The 19687-nt window shown below is 35.6% G+C and overlaps 5 protein-coding genes across 6 annotated transcripts; 3 read left to right on the top strand and 2 right to left on the bottom strand.

Moving 5' to 3' along the window:
* Window positions 1-245: 245 nt before the first annotated feature.
* Window positions 246-1461, top strand: LOC132911917 (carbonic anhydrase 2-like). Of its 2 annotated transcripts, XM_060968954.1 has the most exons (5): window positions 246-548; window positions 616-721; window positions 816-918; window positions 1060-1196; window positions 1272-1461. In XM_060968954.1, exons 1-5 carry the CDS (start codon window positions 481-483, stop codon window positions 1377-1379), a joined length of 522 nt encoding a protein of 173 aa, XP_060824937.1. In that variant the 5' UTR covers window positions 246-480; the 3' UTR covers window positions 1380-1461. The 2 variants fall into 2 exon arrangements, with proteins under 2 accessions (XP_060824937.1, XP_060824936.1); XM_060968953.1 differs by having other exon boundaries at window positions 246-721.
* A 1008-nt stretch (window positions 1462-2469) lies between these two features.
* Window positions 2470-4365, bottom strand: LOC132911914 (MYCBP-associated protein-like). The gene has a single exon (XM_060968949.1). It carries the CDS (start codon window positions 4363-4365, stop codon window positions 2470-2472), a length of 1896 nt encoding a protein of 631 aa, XP_060824932.1.
* Window positions 4366-4508: 143 nt separating this feature from the next.
* Window positions 4509-5347, top strand: LOC132912055 (carbonic anhydrase 7-like). The gene is made up of 5 exons (XM_060969165.1): window positions 4509-4524; window positions 4592-4777; window positions 4887-5028; window positions 5132-5222; window positions 5312-5347. Exons 1-5 carry the CDS (start codon window positions 4509-4511, stop codon window positions 5345-5347), a joined length of 471 nt encoding a protein of 156 aa, XP_060825148.1.
* A 683-nt stretch (window positions 5348-6030) lies between these two features.
* LOC132912054 (uncharacterized) lies at window positions 6031-8169 on the bottom strand. Its single transcript, XM_060969164.1, has 6 exons — window positions 7910-8169; window positions 7587-7787; window positions 7199-7377; window positions 6806-7113; window positions 6468-6724; window positions 6031-6255 (listed from the first exon to the last, which is right to left on the bottom strand). The coding sequence occupies exons 1-6, from the start codon at window positions 8167-8169 to the stop codon at window positions 6081-6083; spliced, it is 1380 nt and encodes a 459-aa protein (XP_060825147.1). The 3' UTR covers window positions 6031-6080.
* A 4772-nt stretch (window positions 8170-12941) lies between these two features.
* LOC132911697 (homeobox protein ceh-19-like) lies at window positions 12942-19412 on the top strand. The gene is made up of 4 exons (XM_060968544.1): window positions 12942-13649; window positions 14357-14515; window positions 17672-17775; window positions 18814-19412. Exons 1-4 carry the CDS (start codon window positions 13205-13207, stop codon window positions 19117-19119), a joined length of 1014 nt encoding a protein of 337 aa, XP_060824527.1. The 5' UTR covers window positions 12942-13204; the 3' UTR covers window positions 19120-19412.
* The last annotated feature ends 275 nt before the right edge of the window (window positions 19413-19687 follow it).

Here is a 19687-nt window from a genome sequence, read left to right as displayed (position 1 = left end):
CAGATATCCTCCGCTTGTCTTGAATGGTCACTGGTTAAACGATGGAGAAGCACGACTGTTAAATACCGGAACTACAGGTAATTGGTGAAATATTACAGTTTCTCTGGGTTTATCGAATCGCGTAATTAATTAATAGTAATATTCAACTTAATCAGCAACTAATTGTAGGTATCGAAAGTAGAATTTATGTCTATGCTATGTCTCTGTCAGTATCATGTTAATGTCCGTGTCTATGTTTGTATGTCTATGTTTATATTTATATATGCATCAGATATCCATAGCCAATATAATAACGAATACTTTTTAATATTTCGGAAAACTTATTCGATCCAGCGGTGCATAATGTGAGGATAAGATGAGATATACAAGTGTTCCAAATTCTAACGCGTTTTTGAAAATTTAGCAAAAATATGGTTAACCGGAAATAGGATCCCATCGACAATTTGCGGTGGACCGCTTTCAGACGACATATACGAGTTAATGGATGTCCATTTTCACTGGGGCGAAGACAATTGCAAAGGTGCCGAGCACACAATCAACGATACTTGGTAAAACAAAGAAGAAATTAAATTTCACGTTCCTTTTTATTACATATACGATTTTTGCGCTATCAAGGTATTCGATGGAAAGTCACGTGGTACACTGGAACAGAAAATATGTAACCGTGGAAGAATGTTTCAGACATAAGGACGGATTCTGCATTTTGGCATACCTATTTCTAGTACGAAACTTCAATGTTGAAATAATTTTTGTATCTAACTTTAGTTTCTGTATTTTTCTATTGGGAGTACAAATTTTGCCTAATTGCAAAAAAGGTCCAACCAGATTGTTGTAATTGCATTAATCCTCAATTGGAAAGGATAACGGAGCACTTGAAGTATATTCCAGATCCAGACATGGAAACGAAAATACCACCTAGTAAGTGTTAAATATAGTTTGGAATAATATTTGCGAACTGATATTTAAGAACATAGAAGAATATTAATTAAGATTATAATTAAAGGGTAATACGTGCATTATCATAGACAATATCTTGATATTTCGTCGTGTTTCTCGTAGACTGTTTAGCATGGATGCGCTGGTCAACGTATTGCACTAGATACTATACTTACGCAGGATCGTACAATATCGGTGAATATTCAGAGTGCGTTACTTGGATTGTATTTCCTGTAGTTATACCTATACGAGCCAGCGAAGTGAGTTGCATTAATGTCAGTAATATACTTATGTACAATATAATATAGACTATGCTGATTAAAATTAATTCACAGATAAAAGAATTTCGAAGACTGAGAGATAGAGATGGAAACGACATAAAGACAAATTGGCGAGAAATACAATTACTGAAATGCAGGCAAATCTTTTTAGCAATCTCTTAAGTTAATTTCAAGTCACAATCGTTCTGTGTCTATCCTTTTCTGGTACATTCTGGTAAAATATACGAGGAAACAGTAAATCGTTGTTATTTCTATTAAATAACTTTATTTATCACTTATGGATACTGTTGAAGTGATCGTCACTTCTGAGAAAACTCTACATCTGGTCTTCCCCCCAGAAGCGTTCCTATACCTAGACGAAAAAAATTACCTCCAAGACCAAAACAATATCTCGATAATTTTCCACATAAAAAGAAAAATAGGGATAAAGACAATACTCTACGAGGAAAACTTAAACGGACTGACTGCAGACACCAGGTGGAGGTACAACATGGCCCTCCCCCAAAAAGACACTAAAGACAAACACAGAAAAAACACAAAAAAATATTGGTGGATTCCAAACCCATAAGAAAATATAAGTGAAAACTACCAATTCGACAAAAAACCATTCCTACCACCGTGTAACCTAGATGTAAGTACTGTAAATATGTAAATATTGTAATCATTGTAAATAATATAATTTAACACCCCCCTCCCCTTCCCTCTCACCCCCCCCCCAAAATCCCACAACGCATAAAAGTAATACACCGAGAAGTCCTGTTTTGCGGCCAAGTTTCAGGACAAAATACAACACACACAAGAATACACAAAAATCACGCACCAATGCGACTTAAACCCAAAAAAAAACAAAAAAATAAACGCAAAAACCGAAAATCCACGACACATATTAGACCATGGCTACGTCGTACCGACGCGTATCGGTACTTTTGCCTAAACACACTATACTCAAATTCATTGTTTATTGTGAATCTCAAAAATGTACAAAAAATCAAATATTGGCTAAATAAACTATTTAAAAAAAAAAAAAAAAAACTACATCTGGTCTTCGATTTCTCAAGCGCCTAAGGTCTTCGAAAGCGCATAGACAAAAGAATGCGTCTCAGGGTAACGTTGCTAGCGAGAGGATCTGGATCGGCTTACATAGTACCACATATTTTGTAATTTACTATTCACAATATATACACTTTCAATACCTTGCAGTTTGCCCACGCATTCCTTTAATTCCTTCCACTGAATAACCTTAACAGATACTTTATTTATCACGTTCGTTCAAATTATCAAACGATTCGATAGATGCGAATATTCGTATTATCGTTTCTCCCAAAAGTTCATAAATACGAATAAAAAATATTTCTTTATAAAGAGAATCATTGGCGGGAACTGTGCAAGTACTTTGCTCCGTAATTGTCCGAACCCGACTGTTTTGCGAACGAATACTCGATTTCCTTCCTCGTCTATTTCGCCAATTATTGCTCTTAACAGATGACTGAGATGCGTTCATCGACATCGTATGACTCATTTGCGGAGCCATACCAGGAGTTTCTTTACATTCGTTCACGAGGTAAGCGTTTCTTGCTAACTCGCTTTCAATCTCGAATAAATTGAAAAACGAGCAAAGCAAATTGTATATCATTTCGTACTTGTTATATTGCACGGATCTGTACAAGGAGGGTTCCAAACATTCTTTATAAAGTTCAGTGAATTGCGATAATATTATACTCCTACGTTCCGGTTGTTTGATTTTCAATAGGATTTCTCGTATATCGTTTAACAGCATGTTCCAACGGTGTTTCGTTTGATTCGTCGCATTGTAGTAAATCTTGTGGAATTCTATCAGAAGCGTTGGATTGTAAAAGCACAGTGAATTTTGAATAGCGAATAGTTCTGACTCTAAAAATAGGCTACCGTACGCAGGTTCTGGATGTCTAGTGAAACTCACATTTTCCATAATATCGTTAATTATCTCTCGTATCGCGGTATCTCTAATGCAACGATCCAAGTATTTATCGACTATTTGTACAGAACGAAAGTTTGGGGTTTCGGCGCAACCCCAAAATCGAAATATCAACGGAGAGGAACACAAGATCGGATCAGTTGTAAGTTTCCAGAATTCGGTAGAAACATAAGAGATACCAAGATACCATATCTTTAATTTGACAATTTGCCCTGGAAGAATCACTCCTTTCGTTTTATTAAAAAAGAAAGAACTGGTTCGTTTGGCTAAAGGAATTATATTAGATCGGAACGTTGCGTCCCGCCATTGGTAAACGATCACGCGATTTCCTTTATTCTCCAACACGATTTCTTTCTCCGTTCTTTCGTTAATTTTTCCATGAAATGTTAAATTCCACGTAATTGGATCTGATTCTGCGCGGCCGTGCTTCGACGAAAAGTTCTGCCAAACGATTTCACGATCTTGGATCTTCAAGACGACCGCCTGCTCGGAATAACAATCGCAGCGAAATCCTGCGTCCTGTTCTTTCTCTTCTGTATCGGAAACTGTTATCGGCGGAATTCTTCTGAACGGTTCCTTCGTCGCTGGAATTGTATTCCTGATTACCAAGTCTTTCGTTTCTGGTTGTTTCGGCACGAGCCTCGCTATTTCTTTCGACAACTCCTTCTCCCTTCTCTTCAAGTACCGACTGCGTCTCCACGATGGTTCTTTCGACTTCAAGCCGACCAAATCTTTTTCTTTCTCTATTAACTCAGGCAAGTCGACGTACGTCAATTCCGGAATTACATTTAGCTCCTTTTTACTCGGCGTAAAGGTAATATCTGGCAAACACGGGGCACGTTTAGGCAGTGTTTTCGGAGTCCTCCAAAATTCTGTACCACCTCGATATTTATCGGGTATCACTGGTATCGGCACTGTCGCGTAATCCATCAAGTTTCTCATTTCGATCAGTGGTCGTACTTTTTCACAAGAATTCAGAATTTGATCATTTTGATGACGACCGGTCGTAGACGTAATACGCTTATACTGTATCGTTCGCCTATTTAACCATCTCTGCCAATTCGCCAAGCGCCGATCCTCCAGAAAGATCGACTGCGGACTAATAAGTCCATCGCGTGTTGTCACTGTTGTCGTAAACTGTTTTACCCATTTTTTCGGCTCATCCGATTTACCAATCTTTCGTGCGTAATCCATATATATTCAAGAAAAATCTAAACAGATCATAGATAATCTTATATTCTGTATTAAACATATTCAATTACTTGAACCTTCCACAAAGTTCTGTTTCGATTATAGAAAAATCGAATCACTTGCTTTTAACTTCATTTAAATAAAAAATGAGCCTAACAACAGGTAAGGTAAATTATTGTACCCTTTTGCAATTCGTCCAGTTTATCACGCGTATTAATTACTTGAACAGAAGCGAATGACAGTTACAAACAAGATGCCAAGTTGCTTCGAGACTTGCTCGATACCGAAGATGCGTCAGAATCTCCGATCGATTTAGACATTGCCCGTATGAGAGTTATCGAGTTAGATCCTCTGAAATGGATTGGTTTTGACATAGCACCGAGAAAATTGAAACTTACTAATACAGGATCAACGGGTAATATTCCGCTAGGGATGATAATTGATACATATGTATATGCGTTACATGTATAATATTCCATTGTTAACTACTAAAATTCATGGTATTAATCAGATTTGGTCGGTAGTAATTTTGAGCGCGAAATGGTCGCAGGGACGTCCTTATCTTTCTGGAGGACCGTACGAAGGAAACTATATGTTTGCGCAAGTTCACTTTCATTGGGGAGAGAATGAAATGAAAGGCAGTGAACACTCTGTCGATGGTGCAAGGTTTGAAATCTATTTTAAATTGTCCCACTAAACGTATCGCGTATTTTCTTTGGCTTGTCGTAAGAGTCTCTAAATTTAGAATTCGATTAAATTTCATTCAAAGTATGGCTATGGAACTGCATGTTGCGTATTTCAAGGAAGAATACGAAACATTAGAATTGGCACTTCGACGGCCTAGTGGCGTTACCGTTTTGGTATATTTCTGTAAGGTGATGAATTCACAAATATTTACATTGAACGAAACACATAAATGTATCATTTTACGATGTCTAAAAATTCATAGATAATAACACCAGGATTCTACTTAGTTACAGGATGAACCAAACGAATTTATGAATGAGATCGTGAATAATTTGGCTGTTATTCGTACCGCGCATTCGTCGGTTCGTATAGTTCCTTCAAAATTAACAAACATTTTACGATCTTTCTCGCAAGACTATTTCTTATATCGCGGTTCGATAACAACAGCGCAAAATACACATAATATTCTCTGGGTGATTTGCAGAGAACCAATTGGAATTTCTGCAAAACAAGTAACTCGATGTTAATGTCGTATAATCCGCAATCCTTAATATCGTATTCGCAAAAGTCTGTATACAGCTGTGTATTCGCTAAGATTGCAGAGTTTCGCACTTTAAACGATAAAAAGGGGAAGGCCATTCTGTCGAATATACGCCCAGTGAAAGGGAAACGAGAGAGAAACGTTTTTCACGTTTGTCCATCAGGATCAACGTACGCTTCGCTTTTACCTATTCCACGAAATGTGTCGCCGAGTCAAACCGAAGAGTAACGCCAAAAATGTTATCGCTGTCTAAAATTGCTGGTGGCATCGTTAGCGTTACCGGTTACCGTTAAAAACTGTGATTTAAGACCTAAAACTGTGTGTGTAAGAAACTTTAGTACTGACAATGAATCTTTTTTTTAAGGATATATATAAAGTATTTTTAAAGATATACATATCTTAACGATGTATAATCGAACCGAATATTTTATCATTCGTACGATGTGACGAAAAAATATGACGATACAGAGAATAATAAAGAAGAAAAAAATTACTTTCTGCGTCTTCTGCGTCTTTTGATCCTTTCCTTTTTGAGATCGCAGTTAGGATACAAGAGTGTACAGTCGGCTCCACCTAGGCCAAGAACAGAAGCTTTTATAGAATCCAACATTGCCGACCATGAAGATCTTTTCAGCATCCTGCCGGACACCCAACTCATTCCTAGACTGAAAAGGTTGATTCCATGCTTATCGAACATACGTGATGATAGATAGATAAATTATAAAATAAAAAGATAGATAGGACAGATAGATTTTATCTTGTACTTTTACGTTCTTTTAATTTTTTAAATGTAAAACTTTGCCGTTACTTGTTGCACACGTCTCAGGCATATACGTATAATAACGATTAAAAATTGAAAACTAATCGTTCGTTTTACCTCCATACAGGCATCCATATTTTACGTGCATCTTTGGTTTGAGTGGAGTGTCGATTATTCTCGCAAAGAATTTTGCGAATGCAATTTCCAAAATCCATATCGGCAACGAGAGCAGCCTCGATGCTTCTCAGAACGTTGTGAGATAATTCGTTCAATTCTTCGTGGCTAGCGTACGATAAAGGTAACCCATCGACGACATTCCTTCTCAGACGTTTCGCCGTATTTGTCATCGTGGCTATCGTTGTATTCATGTTGATCTACCCGAGGGAGATATTGAAGATAAAAAAAAAATTAACAAGCGATAATAAGTAGTTTGTGGAGAAATGAAACAATTCTACCGTAGCGTTCATTAATAATTGTATAATGAATAATCCAAAAGCTAAAAACGCCAGAGCTGTAAGGGCAATTTCAAAGAAGTCTTTTATCGAAAGTTCATTTCCTTTTCCTTTGTAGTAAGGCTTGTGATACTCCTCTTCGTGGTCGTGATAAATCGGAGCGGTGTAATAGTGTTCCTCGTGTATAGCGGGAAAAGTTTCAGTGTGATGCAAGAAATGATCACCACCGTGACCGTAAGCGGGGCCGTAAGCGGGACCGTAAGCGGGACCATAAAATACATTGTGCCCCGACGAGGATGAAAGCATATGATCTATTAAAAAAGCAGAGAACATCTCGTTTTAAAGGTATTCTCTGCTGTTAGTTATTATTTTAGAATTGCATAAAATGATCTTTACCATTTTCCTCGTTCTGTTCATCGAAGAAACCAACTTTACCGGAAGGTAGAGGAGCTTGCATCGCATAACCCGTGACTTCTCCATCGAATTCTTCGAAATTTTCGTTGTAAGCTCCATGCTTCTTCTTTATTTTCTTTTGCGGAACATAATGCCGATATACATCGTCCAAAGTTGTCCTTCTGCCATAAAGGATGTAGATTTTTTAATCATTTATAATTCTACAGGAATTTATTTTTTATTTATCTATATTTTATCTATATTTTTAATGAGATACTACGTCAGTATAAGTAGTCGGTAAAGAATTAATTTTATTCACCGTTTTATATTTACCAACATAATATGTATAGGTATCATATGATATAACTATAAATACAATTCCGATAATTACCGCTGTAACCAGTTTTTGTACTTTGAACTTCCTTCGTCCGCTAACAATTTATCGTGAATAGTAACGTTGTCATTGTCCGTTAAATTGTACAGATCATTTCTTTCCGCCACGTCGAGACGTCTTTTGGCTCTGGGTGCTCTCATTATCTTCACTATTTCCTCAGCCATGTAACCATGGCATAAGTATTCGTTCATCCTTTTTCTAATAGATATAGTGGATTAAAAAATAGAAATTCCGACATTAATATTCGACAAGCTAACAAAGTAATTAAAAAGGAAGAAAGTAAATCAACGAAATGCGTCTGTTATTATTCTCAAACTTACCTATGATATTTCATTTCACTTAGAGCATTGTCGATGGATCCATCTACCATTGCATCTTCCGAACCTTTCGTTCTGTTATCACTCACTTGTTGATCCGCGAATAAAAAGGATCCAGGCAACAGATCTACCGAAAGTATGTCGTTCTCGTCGATACAAAATTCATTGCCATCGTCGAAACATTCTTGCGCACAAGTTGTATGAATCTTTGCCAGGAGGCAAATAAAAAGCCCAGTAGATAGAATTTCTTTGAACGATTTCATTTAAAATAAATATTCTTGAGTGTGAACGAGTAAAATTCGTTAGCAGCAACCGTAGCGCAAAGAGAACTGTCAGAACGGAAACTCGCTGCTGGCAGCAACTTGTTCAACTGATGGAAATAATTACTTGAACCGTAGGTACGCGTGTTTAAATGGCGTTGACAAACTTTTCTGTTTGGAATAACAGTTAGTATCCTTGATGAAACACACTCCAAATGTCTACATATTATATTCGCATGTAATTTGATTTTCATAAAAAATTTATAAGATCATGTAAGATTTTTAATTTTAGCAGGATTGCATATATAACGAGGTAAAGGTGTGGCATTCAATTTATAAATTAGTAACTTAGAACTGCTTGTCGTTAAACGATTAAGATAAATATCCCTCATGGAAACAGAATGAATTTTCCAAACATACATATATATTTGGACACATGTTCAATCTCACATTGGTCGGTGACACTACCAGCCGATTTACACGTAATCCGACACCTATGATTAAATACCACTTTATTAAAAACCACTTACACCGCTCTTATGAATGTTTTAGGAGTGGAGGGTTTGTCGAGATGGCTTGGATGGGTCGGCGAGATGAGGTAATGGGGGCTTTGTTCCCTTGGGAACTCGCTCACCTGTCTAATATCTCGCGAGAGTAGCTATATCTGTGTCCATAGCAATAGCAACCAGTTATACATGGAGGTCACTGAAAATTAATCGTCCAGTTTTCAAAGAATTCTCACAATATCCTTAATCTCCCATGTGCAATCTGAACAGAACCAACAGCTCTGTTCAATGCATAGTGATTAACTTAAAATCGAACCCGACACGAAAGTGTTTGATAGGATACCTTGTCCAAGATACCACTTACGTTTCGTGTTACTCTTGGTGAATTTAGAAACTTTTCGCACCATCGTACGATCACGTATCGTACGACTACGTAGACTTTTCCTGTTTGCTACAAATTCTTTCCTTCCAGAAGTTCTTCTTTCCCGCATCGAATCGTTATCCATGGTTTATGAAGTAAGACTAAACACATATTCTATTTCAGCTTCAATATATATATATATATATATATATATATATATATATATATATAATTTCCTAAATTTTACTTTCTTTATATATATATATATATATAATAATATAATATAGATACGTTTTCCAAGTTTTTCATACGTTCTCGTGAATTTCAAAATTAATTTCCTAAATATATTTCCTATAATTATAATTATAATTAATATTTATTAATATTTATTAAATTATATATATATATATATATAATTTCCTAAATTTTACTTTCTTTATATATATATATATATATATATATATATATATATATAATAATATAATATAGATACGTTTTCCAAGTTTTTCATACGTTCTCGTGAATTTCAAAATTAATTTCCTAAATATATTTCCTATAATTATAATTATAATTAATATTTATTAATATTTATTAAATTATATATATATATATATATATATATATAATTTCCTAAATTTTACTTTCTTTATATATATATATATATATAATAATATAATATAGATACGTTTTCCAAGTTTTTCATACGTTCTCGTGAATTTCAAAATTAATTTCCTAAATATATTTCCTATAATTATAATTATAATTAATTTAATATAATTAAATATAATTAATTTCCTATATATATATATAAAGAAAGTAAAATTTAGGAAATTATATATATATATATATATATATATATATATATATATATATATGTATATATAGGTATATATTAAAATTTAGTAGAAAGTAAAATTTAGGAAATTAATTTTGAAATTCACGAGAACGTATGAAAAACTTGGAAAACGTATCTCCGATATACGATGTGTTAACAACGAACGTTGAAAAGTTTTCGCGAGATACATGCGTTTTATCCGTGTGCAGCAAGCGGGGTGTGGCATGGATAAACCCTCGGTTTCCGTGTGTGAAAACGTTCCATGGCAATTTGTGGGCGCGTTAGTACACCCTCCTTTTCTCAGGTGTTTGATTGATCGTTTCAATTATGTGGCGCAGCATGCATCGAACGCAAAAGTAAAGTTCGTATCGGTAGGACGATCGTCCATTCGGCTATTTCCATCGAACTTTGTACAAACGACGTAACAGTTTCATTGGCAAGTTTTGTCGTCCGTGTACTTCTTATATGTATAGTATGCGACAGCGGTATAAAAAATATATCGCTCGCTAATACATGTATTTCGTATACTTTGTTATTTATATGGTATAAGAAAGGCGAGAACAACCAGTTCTGTCGTACAGACGCGAATTGTTGTATGGCCCTCGCAAAAATAGACGACAATCTTTTTCCCAAATATTTTGAAAGACGTTTTAAGGGTCCATAATGGTTTCTTGGAAGAACCGTAGATACATGTCCGTGAAATTCCGTGTTCGTCGACCATATCGTTACTTCCTCCTTTCACACCTAACGAAAAGACGATGCACGGCATTTCGTTTCATGTAACCGGTACTCAATATTTGTTCTCGTCACTTGCACGCTTAAATTGTTCAAGTATGCTCACAAATGACACATAAAAAGCACGATATTCCTTAAGAAATCGTAACTGTTAGTTACCAACTGTACTTCTATCGATGTTTAAACAAAAATTTCGTATTCTATCGTTGCGGTACAATTGTATTCTTACAGTGAACGTATCGATACCTTATCGATCATACATAGGAGGTGGAAAAATGAATACGATCATTGTTTCAGGGGGACTATTTTCTTTATTCTTCTTATAACCATATTAATAACGCTTCTTATGCAAGCGAAGCGACTAGAGTAGAAGGAATTGATGATGCAAATCCAGGATGAAAGGTACGCGCAATTGCCAATGGTCCTTTAGCAGTTGTAGCATGAAATTCGATAGATTTACGATGTGTAAGGAGGAACATTGAGATCGGACCGGTGTTGGTCGGAAACTAATGGTACCGCTTTTGCTAGAAATGCTCGACATTTTCAGCCTGTATCTAAACAGAAACAGCCCGATATGGTTGGATGAAATGAAAAGTTGCGAATCTCAAATTTGTTTACAACATAGTTGGTAGTAATTGGGACTTTGAACATCGCTTTCATGAAACAACTAGATATAAAACTTACTTACGAACTGATATCGTACGGTGTCATATGGTACCGTATAACTCTACCTTTAATTTTGTCTTTTCTCTTCTTCTTCTGATTTATTTCAAATTCGATGAATTTAAGATCGACAAATCTTTATGCATTTGCCGAAAAATATGGTTACTACGTGTAGAATTCAAGAGGCTTAAGATCGTAAGTTACAGAGGAACATTAGGAGTGATAAGAAACGTAAATTTTTATAAAATACACAGATTTTATAGAAATTTGACACGTTTATAGAGGACGCGTGATGTGAAAATTCTTTTTCGCGCTGTTTAAAGTATTGATAAAATATCTAAACCTGCCGGTGAGAACCACTGTAAGAAGTTTGGTAAACGCGTGAAGAAGTGTTTTGCGGTACTTTTTCACGTCGTTCTCTCTATGGCAGAAGCGTTTATCCATAGCCGTAGAGTAGAGTGTACATACATATATGGGATAGAGAAGGAACCATTAGTTTGCTGACATAAAGCCCTGAAATAGAGGGGTCGAAGAAGGCGGACGCTGCGGAAGAGCATGCGCCTCCAAGAGCCAATCGCAGCTTCGCTTTCTGATCCCTGATGAATTCTTTTTCGGTAGATGAAGTTTGCTACTGCGCATATCACCCTATTAAACTCTAATGTATAATATCTTGGATATATCTTTAAGATAGTGTAGGTAGAGATGACAATGACAATGTTCTTACATCGAATTACGTGATAGTGATATCACGTAAAATAGAATTTCACGTTTGATCGTGTTTCGTTCGCCGGATGACCGTCTTGAGATAAATCTACGTTTCGAACGGTCAATTAACGATTTACGTAAAACGAGCGACACCGGGAATGGAATCTGGATACCAGGATGGAATGGAAATGGAAAATGGATTTTATATTCAAAACTATCGACATAGGCTAGCGGTATATTGCAGCAGATAAACTTCAACGTTTAAATAAAAGAAGAATAATCTGTCTCGTACATCTAAGTTCTAGCTGAACATACTATATTTTAGTTCTTTGCGGCAAACTTACTTACGAACTGATATCGTACGGTGTCATATGGTATCGCATAACTCTACCTTTAATTTTGTCTTTTCTCTTCTTCTTTTGATTTATTTCAAATTCGATGAATTTAAGATCGACAAATCTTTATGCACGCGTTTGCCGAAAATTATGGTTACTACGTGTAGAATTCAAGAGGCTTAAGATTGTAAGTTAGAGAGGAACATATATTACTCACGTATCAGACGCTGAAGGGTAAATCACGAAGGAAGAAGCGTCTGAAAATGTTTAGCGGCAGGATAGGTATATCGATTTATCGCAGTATATGATAGTAAAGCAACGTTAAACCAGTGTGAATAAGCTTTTGACCCCTACTCCGATCAGGTAACAGAAACAAGTGGGGGTTCCTGGTGCGAGATGTTAGTCCAGCATCGCAAGATGACCTTCCCTCAGGAACTGATGGTGGGGAAGCTGGGAGGTTCTTCTGGACCACAGACACGTGCCACCTGTCATACATATCGAAGTACTTGCTTTCGAAAGGTTGAGAGGGCGATTAGCCGTCGATTAGATGTTTAATGCGGTGCAAGGATTAACCGAAGATAAGTTTAATAAATATCGTGTTTTTAAAGTAACGTATATCGAATCGCAACTCGTTTGACGTTTAACGAACGATACGATGGAATTGTTGTTACGTTAAACTGTGTTAAAGTACGAACGAACTAGTGTATAGAAATTGGTACTCGCTGTTTTAAACGAGGACCTACTTTGTGATCGTCATGGAAAATGTGCAGAAGGTGAAATGGTTTTGAAAAAAATCGTGAAATGCAATTTGTAAATCAAGCTTGGTGCTATCGAGCATTTGAAATGCGTGCTTAGGTCGGCTGGAATTAGAAATTAAGAACTTAGAAATAGAAGACCAATGACATTACCGAGGATGGAGCTTTATCAAAATCACAATAAGGTGAGCGATGAAATCTATGATCTGCGACGGTCCTCTGTGCAACAAGATATAAAAGAGATTCGCTTTGTCGATAACGTTTACGAGCGAACGAGGGATGATCGCGAACGATTCGTGAAAACGCCAAACAACCATCAAGATACAATGGAATGTGCATCCGATTCGAGTAGCGAAAGTTACAAAGAGATTCATAGGAAGCAAATAGAAAGAAAAAATTCGTCACCGGTTGCTGCGGCTAGTGCCTTTACGATTGACAACATTCTTGGCAGACGCGAGACGAAAAATATCCAAGTCCCTTCTAATTTCAATTATTCCGATGACAGAGAAGAAGATCAAGAGGAAAGAGAGGCGAAAATGGAAGAAAATCAGTTTATCAGACCGACGGCCGTATCAGCTGTGCAATCCGGTAAAACGATTATAACAACAAAGTATTAATTCCTTCCCTTGTTCTCTGGTATCTCTTTATTTTTCCTTATTTGTCAGATTTAGAAAAGCAGATAATATATTTTGTCACACTGCGAGCATAAACTTGCTTGTTTACGTTCAACTCTAGTTATTTATTATGCAAAATCATCGTGTCTAGGCTTGGTGTTAATGATTCGAAAGAATTTTGGAATATTGATTAATGTCTCTGTATAATTGCTATATTATTCTACGACCGTTCGTAAATCCAAATCCAAAGAATCAGCCAAGTATTTTGTAATAGATATAGACAAAAGATAAGAAAAACTGATGAAAAGAACTAACAAAAAGTCAGCTATTCCCTTGTTCTCTGGTATTTCGGTCTTTCCTTATTTCTCAGATTTAGAAAAGCAGATAATATATTTTGTTACACTGCGAGGATAAACTTGCTTGTTTACGTTCAACTCTAGTTATTTATTATGCAAAATTATCGTGTCTAGGCTTGGTGTTAATGATTTGAAAGAATTTTGGAATATTTATTAATGTCTCTGTATAATTGCTATATTATTCTACGACCGTTCGTAAAATCCAAATCCAAAGAATCAGCCAAGTATTTTGTAATAGATATAGACAAAAGATAAGAAAAGCTGATGAAAAGAACTAACAAAAAGTCAGCTCACAATACGCCGGATAAATTATTTGTTTTTGCAGATATGAGCACAGGATTGTACGCATCAGCAGGATTATCGTATTCGGAAGTCACACTTTCAGATCCTTCCGCGTATTCAGCGACATCCCTTGCTTCTGCATCCATTTTATACAATAGTTGGTTCGCTCAATCAAAACCTGGCCAACTGTTTGGTTTACAAGGTGAGTTCGGTCAATCTGTCGTACCAATCGTTGTTGTATGTTTGACTAGCTTAAAAATTGAATCACAAATTATGCAACATGACGTGAATTTCCACCACGATATCTGAAAACTACAACTTAACAAATTTTCTATCGAGGCATAAAACGTTTGCGAGCAATTCCTTTTTATTATGACAAAAGATTCTAATTACCTGTTCGTAATAACTTATCGGCGTAATTCCATTTTCGCGAACAATGCCGAGAAAAGCGAAATCGGTGCGTTCTTTCTCGGCTCAAAGGGAATATTGGAGATTACTCGAGGCGTCTATAGTAACAGCTTTCCGACACGCGAACGTCACATTAACAGCTAGGGTGTTGTATCCCCTTAATTTTGCTGTATTACCGGCCAGGTGTAAAATATTTCGTTGTTCGAGTATCGAGCTTTTCTTACTTTTGTATATTAAATTGTTTAACCTTCTTCTCGTCTAACGTACTGATATTCGGATATAGAGTTTTTTTTTTTTTTTTTTTTAAATAGTTTATTTAGCCAATATTTGATTTTTTGTACATTTTTGAGATTCACAATAAACAATGAATTTGAGTATAGTGTGTTTAGGCAAAAGTACCGATACGCGTCGGTACGACGTAGCCATGGTCTAATATGTGTCGTGGATTTTCGGTTTTTGCGTTTATTTTTTTGTTTTTTTGGGTTTAAGTCGCATTGGTGCGTGATTTTTGTGTATTCTTGTGTGTGTTGTATTTTGTCCTGAAACTTGGCCGCAAAACAGGACTCCTCGGTGTATTACTTTTATGCGTTGTGGGATTTGGGGGGGGGATGAGAGGGAAGGGGAGGGGGTTGTTAAATTATATTATTTACAATGATTACAGTATTTACATATTTACAGTACTTACATCTAGGTTACACGGTGGTAGGAATGGTTTTTTGTTGAATTGGTAGTTTTCACTTATATTTTCTTATGGGTTTGGAATCCACCAATATTTTTTTGTGTTTTTTCTGTGTTTGTCTTTAGTGTCTTTTTGGGGGAGGGCCATGTTGTACCTCCACCTGGTGTTGTACCTCCACCTGGTCGGATATAGAGTATGCCTTTCGAGGAATGTTATAAAAACATTGCATGTGCCGAGCAAACAGATACACATAAAGAAAGAAAGGTTGTTAGATTTCGAAATAGCATGCGTGTATCTATTTGATTACAGTTACATACATATATATATATTATATAAAATTAAAGAGACTCATAGCTCTTGTGCCAAACAAACGTGAGCGGACGAACTTGTCGTTGTCTATTGCGTTACTTGCCGATCTAATACATATTTAAGCAAGTTGCTTTCATATCGACTTTGTATAACTCTGAAAATAAGCGAATAATATACGTCGGAGACTTCAATCCGCCATCGTTGTTCCTCTTCTTTCGCTACTATCCGCCATGCTGTTAGAAGCCCATTTATCAGCAACGTTACTCTAACTACCTTCCGGAGAAGTGCTAAATGTCTGCGTACACTCGTAAATCTTTACTCCGTCAGTTTTCTTTCTTCGTCGCTACGTTCCCTTTTTGGCCAATAGTTCCTGGACTTCTAGGAAATATGATCAATTCGCACGAACAATTCGTTCCGATTAATGGAAACGAGTGTCTATTATGGCAATTCGATTAATTCGAATAGATGTATGGAAGCCGATTGGTTCGTGCAAGCGTAATAACTTGAATAAAGTTTCATTCCAAAGAGACATAGTCGGAAATATATACATATAACTTAATGTTAACTAATGCTAAATAACAAATAAAGATGGCTTTTTGTTGCCTCCTATTTCTTGTTTTCACCTAAACCATATTATTTTTTCATTTTCTCTACTTTCCTATTCGTAATTTCATTGTATTTTTTTGTTCAGTTCGGTTTCCTTGAAAATGTGTTTTATTTATAGTTTAAACATAACGAGAGGGGAAGTCGTAGATGTATGGAAAATTGCTAAGAAGCAAAGCATTGCTATTTGTAGCAGTCTCCGATACGCTCGAAAGATTTACAAGAAAATACAAAAGGTCTTGTGTGCAAACACGCGACATCTATTTGTTGGTTTAGAGTGTAAGGGCCGAGTAGCTAACTGAACGTTAAACAAGGGGAAAAAGAAGAAGTCTCTATTTCTATGTGAAGTCATCGCGATTTTCAGAATTCGAGGATAACCATTTTACCAGAAACGATTATAACCATTTTACGAGACTGGCAAATGTCAAAAAATTATATTTCAAAATGACCGTTACGATTTCTCCATTGACATCGTAACAGCTACCCATTATAAAGTTGGATGGCTTTCGATTTCATTATATTATCACATGCAATCGAATCCTTCTAAATAATAAAGTAAGTAATATTTATGGTTTATCCAATTTAATTGAAGAGCATAAACGAAAAATATACATTCTAACGTACATTCGAATATAACATCAACGTGTATATTTAATTAAGCAATCATTCATTATTAAGATTATACCGTCATGGTATTATATTTTTAATATTTGTAAACATAAATTTGTAAAATTTAATCGCCGTTAAACCTATTTGTAGCAACATACATATTTTATTAGCATACATATTTGAAGCAACAATGAAGTTGTTAGCGTGAAAATTGTACAATTATAATTAATACGTTCTCTTTGTGTATTTTTTATGTCAGATATACCGCAGTGTCATATTATCTAAATGTGACTAACAACGGTATAATACCTCATATAACCCCTTGAACGGAAATATGTGGAACTTCTTTGCACTATAATGATAATCGCATCCAAACGTTCCTCGGTATAAACTGTTTGTCCAGCTCTTTGCCACATTCTGCCTCGTATTGACAGTAAGATGTCACACGTTCCTCAAACAATCCCACATGTTTTAGACACGCTTGGTAACTCTAGTCGTGGTCCAATGAGCAGGCCGAATCGAAGAAAGTGGTAATTGAGTACAAGCTGGCGAAGTTAGTGAAACAATTAAGAGACATGATTATAATGTTAAATTTTTATTATCACGACTATAAATCTTCCAGAATGTCAACTGTCATCTTTTTCGACGTGCATAGTCAATTTAATACTTAATTTCACTGAAATTCTCATGCTTACAATTACAGGAAGATATTCCTATCCTTTAAATACTGTGAAATATAAAATGTTTTAGCGCCCAAACCGAGTGGAAGACGATCCAGAAAACCTGGGATCGACAGAAAACCACGTCAAGCATACAGTGCGAAACAATTGGAAAGACTTGAAGCGGAATTTAAGGTATAATAAAAGTATATTTTTCAATTAAAATATTTAACAACTGCATAAATAATTTTACTTTTGTTGTTTTATTGCACACGTGCAACAATCACTTTATTAATTTCATCATTATGAAAAAGAAATTTTCGACAGAGAAAGCTACAGAGTACTAATTTTGTGCAAGTTGTTATCATTTACAGAACATTTTTTCGTTTTCACTTACCATAAGCAACGAACAAATTTACAGATTTTTTGTTCTACGGATATCGCAATTAAAATGCAACAAATTGTTAAAGTTATCGAAGTTTCAGAAAGTAAACTACCATACTGTGTCAGATACGAATCCATGTGACGCGAACGTTCTTATTACAAAAGAAAAAGCTGGTAGATAATCAAAGAGGTCAATAGAGATAAGCTGGCAACTTTTTCTTTCTCTATTTAACTTAGATATGTTCATAATTCTAGAAAATAATTATGAGCAAACTTCACGGTTGACTAAAATTTGTACAAAACAGTATCCATCGTGTAAGGTGTAAACATTAAACCAATTGACCTATACTTTTACACACGTGCTAAGAAAACATATTCCTATACTAAATATTTTCCGTTTAACCGTTTACCAACGTCAAAAAATTCACGCGAGTTTCGAAATGTCACTCTCACAACGATCCTCAGTTTGTCAAATATCTTTTTACGTTATTTGTCTTGTCGAGAATTGTGGCTAAATTCACAATTTTAAAATAAGTCGTTTGCACTTTGAATATTCGCATCCGTTGTTTCGATTAATTAAAATGTCAATAAAAATAGTATAAAATCTCAACACTGTGGGGTTTATTTTAGACGAAACATGTCCCTTAAATAGGTGATAACTGAAGTGAAATTTTCCATATGAATTTTATGACTGTTTAAGTGATAATGATAATAAAGACCAAAATATTGGAATTAGAATAATAATTTTCTATGAAGATTCTATCGAGCAAGAAGTAAAATTGGTTCGGTCGTTAGAAATGATAGAGTTGCAATCCATAAGAGAAGTTAATAGGTACGTTTCTTTTGTAGATCGACAAGTATTTAAGCGTGAGCAAACGAATGGAACTGTCGAAATCGCTAAATTTGACAGAAGTACAAATAAAAACATGGTTTCAAAATCGTCGCACCAAGTGGAAGAAACAACTTACCTCCAGATTAAAGATCGCCCAAAGGCAAGGGCTTTTCCCATCAGCATACTTCCCACCAGCTCAGTACTCTTTATTACCGTACTACACTACGCCGCTTGTGTTTGGAACTTCAGCGTCAGATGACGCCAATATTAACGCGATGGCGATACCCTCACGATCCGTGGCATCATCGCCGGATGCTGTTTGAACGAATATCGATTCGAACTACTTAGCCGACACGGGACACGAGCGGCGAATCAAGTGCAATGTACCTCGTCTATGGTGCGATTAAGACTCGATTTCTCGATACAACGTATATACTTACGATGATTTCATACTGACGACTGAAGACATGCTGCACGTCTAGCGCATATATATTTTCTTCCTAATAGTTTTAATTGTTAGACAGCTGTAAAATACAAATTTATGTTACCAAAAATGCATGAGGTAAAAATTTTGTGTACATAAATTACAACTACAATAAATAAAACATAAAAAGAATCTTTGCTTGTCTCGGAGTGTGATGTATCTGTCGAATGCTCAGTGGAAGAAAGTTAAACGACGAAGGAAAGCATGAAGATTAAGCTATCCAGAATAAAAACATTTCCCGAGAATCAAACTAATTTATTTATATAGTATTATACAAAATATGCAAGAAAGGAGAATTATACACGACTGTGTTTAAGTTATAAATAGTATTAGGTAAGATACCTAATACTATGTGCGTAGGAACGAACATAGGTCTTCCTTAAATCAAACGAAGAAAGGACTTTTCT

The sequence above is a fragment of the Bombus pascuorum genome, chromosome 11 (assembly GCF_905332965.1).
Source record: "Bombus pascuorum chromosome 11, iyBomPasc1.1, whole genome shotgun sequence".
Lineage (NCBI taxonomy): Eukaryota > Metazoa > Arthropoda > Insecta > Hymenoptera > Apidae > Bombus > Bombus pascuorum.
Note: the sequence above shows the minus strand (reverse complement) of the source record. Positions and strands in the feature narration are given on the sequence as shown.